This window comes from Anser anser (genome assembly GCF_964211835.1).
Source record: "Anser anser genome assembly, chromosome: 30".
Taxonomy (NCBI): Eukaryota; Metazoa; Chordata; class Aves; order Anseriformes; family Anatidae; genus Anser; species Anser anser.
The window spans coordinates 667,638-675,781 of NC_139751.1; the positions used below are offsets into that span (position 1 = coordinate 667,638).

Sequence of the window (8,144 nt, forward strand, 5' to 3'; positions counted from 1 at the left end):
ACATTTGAAATGTGGATGCAGCAATGATCAAGATGATCTTTTAGAAATCCGCATACTCCATGTTCCTTTAATAACAGTGTATCTAATGCCAATCGATTTTGTAGCACCATTTTAGTTGTAGCTTGTAGTTGGATATTAAGGTCTCTAAAGCCTTCTTTCGTGGCTCTCGCGAGCCTACTCACTTGTCCTGTAAGTTTATAAATCATTTCCCTATTTCGATAAGTAGCTACCTGTGCAAATAGAGATTCTAACGCCCAACTGAATTTTACTCCACCCGAGGGTTCATGCCATATATCTTCATCTGCCCCTTCTTCTAAACTTCTTTTTGCCCTACTAATTTGTAGGGTTTCCAACTTTCCCTTAAAAGGAGACTTTTTCCATATTGGACACAGTGTGGGGAGGGAGTCCTAGAGTTATTGCTTTTACTTCCCCATCTATCGGCAGGTGTGTAGTCCAAGTTCCATCACTGGCTGTTTGTACTTTGTACTTTGGCTTCCTGGCAGATTTTACTGATCTGTCCCTTTAGAGTCTGGTTCATCCTTTCTACCTGTCCACTAGATTGGGGTCTCCATGCAGTATGTAAATTCCAAGAAATTCCTAAGAGCCGGCTTACGTCTTTAACCACAGATGCAACAAAGTGGGGTCCCCTATCCGAGGATATTCCTAATGGTACCCCAAATCTCAGAATGATTTCCCGCAGTAACCATTTTGCTGTCTCTTTAGCTTGATTGGTGCGACAGGGAAGGGCTTCTGGCCATCCGGAAAAGGTGTCAACCCCTACTAACAAATACCTATATCCCCTGGTCCTAGGTAACTCTACAAAAATCAGCTTGCCAGTAATCTCCTGGTTCTATTCCTACTCTAACTCTTCCCATCTCAGCATGTTTTCTTGCCACTGGATTATTTTTCAGACAAATCTCACACTTTGACGTTACTGATGTTGCCATTGTTAACATATGTGTCGAGACAATGCTACGTTTTAAAAATGTTACCATTGCCTCTGCACCCCAGTGACAGTCATTATGTCTTGTCTGAAGTATTTCTCGCATCACCAAGGGGGGTGTTACTACCTGGCCCGTAGCGGTTACATACCATCCATCAGAGTTCTTTCGGGCCTTCAGGAGATTTGCTAATTTCTCATCCTCTGGCGAATATCTTGGTTTCTTGGGAAGATTAAGACGAGTGGGGCCTACCTTGAGTGGTACCAAAGCCATTACATTCCACACCTCCCGAGCAATTTGTCGAGCTGCTCGATCTGCCAGCCGATTCCCTTCTGATATTTTCGAGGTTCCTCCTTGATGGGCTTTACAGTGCATAATAGCCACTTGTTTTGGTTTTTGTACCGCGTTTATCAAATTTAACACCTCCTCTTGATATCTTATATTGGCCCCTTGTGAGGACAACAGCCCTCTTTCTTTCCATAATGCTCCATGAACATGGTCTACTCCAAAAGCGTACTTTGAATCTGTCCAAATATTTACCATCTTTCCTTTACTCAGTTCCAGTGCTCGAGTTAGGGCTATCAGTTCCGCTCGCTGTGCTGATGTTTCAGGTGGTAAAGGTTTTGCTTCGATTACTGTCTTCAGGGTTGTTACTGCATACCCTGCATATCGTGTTCCATTCTCCACAAAACTACTACCATCAGTAAAAAGTTCCCAGTCATACCTTTCAAGGGGTACACCCTTCAAATCCTCGCGGCTGGCATGGGTATGCTCGATTATTTCCACACATTTGTGTTCCAACGGTCCTTCTTCTGGAACAGTTCCTAGAAATACTGCTGGATTTAACAGGTTAGTTGTTTTCAAGGTTACGTCATCTTGTTCAGTTAGTATTGCCTGATATTTCATCATTCGGCTGGGTGATAACCAGTGGCCCCCCTTTTGTTCTAAAACAGTTGTTACCATATGTGGTACAAAAACTTCAATACGTTTTCCCAAGGTAAGTTTCCTTGCTTCCTGGATTAAGAGAACTGTTGCCGCTACTGCCCGCAAACATGAGGGCCATCCTGCACTTACAGCATCCAGTTGCTTAGAAATGTATCCCACAGGTCTTTTCCAGCTTCCCAGTCGCTGGGTTAGTACCCCTAGTGCTAGTCGTTGTCTTTCATGTACAAATAACTGGAAATCTTTTGATAAATCTGGTAGGCCCAAAGCTGGTGACTTCATTAGGGCGTCTTTAAGTTTCTTGAAAGCTTCTTTCTGTATTTTTCCCCAAATAAAATCCTGTGCCTTCTGAGCTTCATAAAGGGGCTTAGCTATGAGTCCATAATCCATTATCCATAATCTGCACCAGCCAGCCATTCCTAAGAAGGCCCTTAGCTCATGGAGATTTTGAGGTTCCGGGATGGTGCATATAGCTTTTATCCTATTGACACCCAGACTTCTTTGTCCCTGGGAAATCTCACACCCCAAATATGTTACAGTTGAGCAAACTATTTGTGCTTTTTTCCTTTGAAACCTTATAACCACCCGTTCCTAACTGATTTAAAATTTCGATGGTTGTTTGGGTGCAGAGCGACTCATTCTCTGTGGCAATCAAACTATCATCTACATATTGTAACAACAAATACTGACTTCTGGGTACCTGTATTTGTCCTTGCGTTGTCCAGATTTCCAGGTCCTTGGCCAGCTGGCTTCCAAAGAGGGTCGGGCTATTCTTGAAGCCTTGTGGGAGTCTTGTCCAAGTTAATTGTGTCTTTCGTCCACTCTGAGGATTTTCCCATTCGAAGGCAAATAATTTTCTACTATCTTTATCAAGAGGTATGCAAAAGAAGGCGTCCTTTAAATCTATCACAGTAAACCATTTATATTTCTCTCTCACAGATGTTAACAATGTGTAAGGATTAGCCACTACCGGCTGAATGTCCTTTGTTATTTCATTTATTGCTCTAAGATCTTGTACCAATCTATATTTGCCATTCCGCTTCTTTACTGGAAAAATTGGAGTATTGTATTCCGATTTACATTCTTCCAAAATCTGATAGTTGAGAAATTTGTCAATAATTTTCACTATCCCCTGCCTAGCTTCTATCTTAAGTGGATATTGTTTGATTCGAACAGGTTTGGCTCTTTCCTTTAATTCCACCTTTACCAGTTGTGCCAGTTTCGACTTCCCTGGTACGTCTGTTTCCCGTACTGTTGCTCTAACTGCATTTTCTACTTCTCTTGGAATATTAACAAAGGGTTTATCTTTGGTCATTAGGATTTGGCCTACTTTGGACTCAGGTACCTTCATTATTAATTCTCCATCCTCAAAGGTTATTGTTGCATCTAATTTAGCTAATAGATCCCGTCCCAAGAGTGGAATCGGGCATTCTGGTACATACAAAAATTCATGGGTTAGTTCCTTACCCCCAAAACGCAAATCAAGGGGTTGTAAGAATGGCCGTTCCTCCTCCTTCCCTGTGGCTCCAATTATTGTAGTTGTCTTAGTTCCTAATCGTGCTTTTAAACTATTTAACACTGAATATGTTGCTCCTATTACATTTACAGACTAATTAACACAGAGAAAGAAGCTCCTGTAACCAACAACAACAAAAAAATTCAAGCCTCTCTCTTCGTTTCCTAGCTTTATTTCAACTAGTGGACCTGCTAGGGTAGATGCCCCAGGTCCCCATCATTTCTGACTGTTGTAAGTTTATCCTGCAGCCTAAGACAAATTCTTTCTGATATCAGGGGCTGATTGCCCTAGAAAGAGGCTAGCCAATTGCCTCTGTTTGTTTTCTGAAGCCAGGACCAAATTTTCTGTCTTTTTTTTTTTTTTTTTTCCCCATTGCATTTCAAAGTTGGTCCAGAAATTCAAAAATTCCATAGGGTTTTCTTTTGGACCTTCTTGGAACAGATTCTCAATTCCCAATTTAACCAGATTTTGGTATTTACATAATTTCCAGGGTGGTAAGGGTCTCGGGGGGGGGGGTGGGGGGGTGGGGAAGGGGTCGGTCAGGGGAATGCAATGGTTGAAAGTTCCCTGAGCGGTCCCATTGGCAATCTGAGCTCACACATGAACTCAGGTTGTTTTAAGAGTTAGCTGCTTTTCTGTTTCCATGACAACTCTCTGGGACCCATCATGGTCCCTCTGCCCCAGAGGGCTCACACCCGTGATTTTGAGATCTCAGCCTCGGGTTGAGGCGGAACTATTAACGTTCCTACATCCTCTTCCCCTGCTCATTCAACTTCAAACAGCTCTGTTAGATACTACATGCCACACAACCTTTAACACCTTCAACAACCCTTTTAACACTTCCTTTATCTTCCTCTAGCCTGTACTTTTCTAATGCCAACACCAAAGGCTCAGTCAGGGGCCAACTTAATTCCATACCTTTTCCCTCCAAGATGCTGAAACAACATATCAGTATACAACATTTCATCCTATTTTCCTTCTCTCCTCAAGAACAACATTAATTGCAAGACACTGTTACAGTCGATTGATCCATAAAGTGGCCATTTAGTTTGATCCATAAAGTGGCCATTTAGTTTATACAGTGGCCACAATTGATTGCAATACTTAGTGGAAGTCCTCTTGCTTTCCGCACCCCCCCCACTCCCCGTTCCGACAATATCCTTGCAGTGTGCCAATGTACACCCAAGGAGGCTTTCTTTAAAATGTCTTTGTTTTGGATATTACCCATTTCCTTGATTTCCCATTCCCTTTTATTTATTTATTTTAATTACTGTCCCTTGTTTCAATTTCCATGCAAAACTTTTTATTGCAGGTTTTTACTATCTTTTCCTAATCTTTGTGGGAATAGAAATGTTGTTTTTGCAGTGTTACGTTGTTTAGAAGGAAGGAATGTGGTATTGAGATATGCTTACAGCGATAAGAAAGCTCAGCAGGTGACCTCGTAAAATGCAGACAACCAGCCTCCTTAGAGCAATCAGGTGAAAATCACTGTGTTAAGTCAAGCCAGATAAGGGGAGAAAACATTACCATCTCCAAAACAGGTCGGCAACTGAAGGCCAGGCATTGTCTGTGAAGCATCAGATAGAGCAGCGGGGGTCGGTCGCGGCCGATGGCTCCCCGAGAAACTCCTCGGTGCCGGCTGGAGCGTGATCAGTTCGTGAGCCACCACAGCAGTGCCCACGAGGTCCCATCTGGGTCGCCAAAATGTTAGCGTTCATGAAGACACATAATCCACAAAGTGATTATATGAAGGTGCTTTATTAGGCGCCGGAAGTTAGGGGCATGCCTGCCCAAATCTGACTTCGTCTGATTTGTTCTCTTAGTTCTCTTTTATCTCCTAAGATATTACATATGCATTAGGTTTCACAACTCATCTATGCATATTCATTTCCTAGCTCCGCCTAGCCTCGCTTCGTATGCTAATTATCTTATCAGTCCTTCTGCGCTTGCCTACTACTCTCTGGTGGTCGTCCGGGTGGTCGTCGGGATGAGGTAAGATGTCTTCATCAGAGTTGAACTTTTTAACCTTTCCTTCTCACGCACGCTCTCTGAGCCCTCAGTCTCAGTCCAAACCGCAAGGTTGGTTTGATTCAGTTCCCAGGGTCCAAGAAGCCCCAGTTATCTAGATGTCTTGCAAATGGAGCATTCTTTTAATCCTCCTTACTCCTCCTCATGAATCGGTGCATTCTCTCACGCTACCCTTGCACATATATTTTGTATCTTCCAAGCGCAGCCCCGGAACAGTACATCGCAAATGTAACATATTAAGCAATATTGTATTATTTCATCTTCTATTACTAACAGAGGGACTCAGCTACTTGGTTTTTCTGGTCAATTCCTTTCCTTGCACAGGCACGGGTACCGCCGAGGGGAGTTGGGTCCCGGTGTCCCAGCACTGCCAGATCCCTGGTGCCGTGGGCAGGCCCCGAGTCCCCGTGACACCCCTCTCCTTTCCCTCTCCCCTCCCCTTTCATCTCTTTGCAGCACGGTGAGGGCGTTGGTGCCAAAGAGACTCCTCAGCAGCGGTACCAGCGGCTGCAGCACGAGGTGCAGGAGCTGGTCCGGGAGGTGGAGCAGATCCAGGTGAGCACCACCCCTGCCGTTTGGCACCTGCGGGCAGATCGTCCCCGGGGGCTGACACTGCTGCCTGTCCCCCCCTGCACAGAGCGCGGTGAAGGAGTCAGCGGCTGAGGAGGAGCTGACGCCCATGGCCTTGGCCAAGCAGGTGGAGGGCCTGAAGCAGCAGCTGGTCTCCAGCCCTCGTTTCCCTCGTTTCCAGATTGCGGAGCTGGAGAAGCGGCTGGCACAGCTGGAGGCGATGGTGCGGTACGAGCCTGACAGCCAGGTAAGGAGCCAGGAGCTCCAGCCCTGCCGCTCCCCTGCCCTCCATCCTGCCCCACTGATGTGATTTTCCTCCCCACAGAACCCGCTGTTGGTCGGGCTGAAGGGGACCAGCCTCGTGGTGAGTCCTAGAATCCTAGAATAGCCTGAGTTGGAAGGGACCCATGAAGACCCTTGGGTCGAACTCCTGGCTCCACACTAAGAATTAAACCATAAATCTGAGAGCGTTGTCCAAATGCTTCTCGAACACCAGCAGGATTGAGGCCATGACCCCCTGCTTGGGGAGCCTGCTCCGCTGCTCGACCACCCTCTCAGCGAAGATTTTCTGTCCTAATACCCAGCCTGAACTTCCCCTGGTGCAGCTTTAAGCCGTTCCCTCATGCCCAGGCACCCCCTACACAACCTGTTCTCCTTCCCCAGGAGACCGTGCAGATCCTCCAAGCCAAAGTGAACACCCTGGACGTGGCTGTGCTGGACCAAGTGGAGGCCCGGCTGCAGGTGAGGGGAGACGGAGGGAGGTGGGGATGAGTCCCGCAGCCCCCAGCCAGCACTGGGCCCGCTGGCCCCACCAGAGGATGGCATGGGGCCATGGGAGGGCACCTGCAGAGGCTATGAAATTGGGGTGGACCCTGCTGGATTTGGGGTGTCACATCTGCTTCCCCCCCTCCACAGAGCGTCCTGGCGAAGGTGAATGAAATCGCCAAGCACAAGGCCGTTGTGCAAGACGCTGACACCCAGAGCAAGGTAAGAGCAGCAGGGAGGGCCCCCCAAAGCAACCACAGCATGGGGGGCTTATGCGGAATCGCCCTGCAGACTGTGCTTACGCCCTCCTTTCTTGCTTTCCGCCCCTTGCCCCAGATCCACCAGGTCTATGAGATGATGCAGCGCTGGGACCCCGTGGCCAGCAGCCTGCCCGATGTAGTGCAGCGACTGCTGACCCTCAGGGACCTGCACGAGCAAGGTGAGGGGCAAGGAATGGGGATGCTGGGGACAGTGGCGTGGCGTGACAAGGGAGATACTGGGGTCTGGGGGCCCTCCAGTGCTGAGTTTTCACCTCCTTCCCAGCCACACAGTTTGGGCAGGTCCTTGTGCACCTGGACACCACGCAGCAGGAGATAGCTGGTGCTCTCAAGGACAACACCATGCTGCTGGCAGAGGTGAGTCTCAGCAGCATGTGCTGGGGTGGGAGGGGTCCCCATCCTGTCCACCCTGCTCAATCCCTTCCCCACTGACCCCCCTGCAGGTCCAGAAGACGATGAAGGAAAACCTGGCCATTGTAGAGGACAACTTTGCTGACATAGAAGCCCGCATCAAGCGGCTGCAAAAGTGAGAGCCCGTGGAGCACCTCCCTGAGCATCTGCATTCCCCCCCCCCCCCCCCGACATTGTGATCCCCTGGGAATCACTCCCTCTGCCTGCAAGTAGCAGTCCCTGTTTGTGTATAGCTGGCCGTGCTCCCCTGCGCAGAACGGGGCTGTGGAGGGGCCCTTCCCAGCCCCCCATTAGCACCCAGGGGTGGGTCACTGCTCCCCCAACCTGGATTTACCCCAATAAATGTCCTGGTTCAAAGCGTGTCCGTGCTGGCCTCTCCTTCGGGCTGCAGGACACGAGCAGGGCCCAGCTGGGCTGTTTGAAATGCAGCTTCTACTGCGCATGCAAGCCCTCCAAGCACCCCCAGCGTAGCTCCAGCTACACTTTTCTTACGCTTTTTTTTAGTTTAAAACCATTAGCCCTTGTCCTACCAGTGAAGAAATATTTCTCCTCAACACCTGCAGTACGTTGAAGACATCGTCGTGTGGGGCAACACAGGAGAGGATGCTTTTGAGAAAGGGGAGAAAATAATACAGCTTTGGACGGCTGCTTTCGTCCTGTTAAACAGAGTAAGGTGAAAGGATGGGCGCTGGA

At 48.0% G+C, this 8,144-nt stretch overlaps 1 protein-coding gene across 1 annotated transcript in view; it reads left to right on the forward strand.

Moving 5' to 3' along the window:
* Positions 1-7,811, forward strand: part of LOC310888001 (dynactin subunit 2-like) — a 30,129-nt gene extending 22,318 nt beyond the window's left edge. Inside the window, exon 11 of the mRNA XM_083814319.1 lies at positions 7,484-7,811. Within this exon, the coding sequence (XP_083670445.1) occupies positions 7,484-7,570 (87 nt within the window). The 3' untranslated portion in view covers positions 7,571-7,811. The remainder of the gene's footprint in view (positions 1-7,483) is intronic.
* Positions 7,812-8,144: the final 333 nt, after the last annotated feature.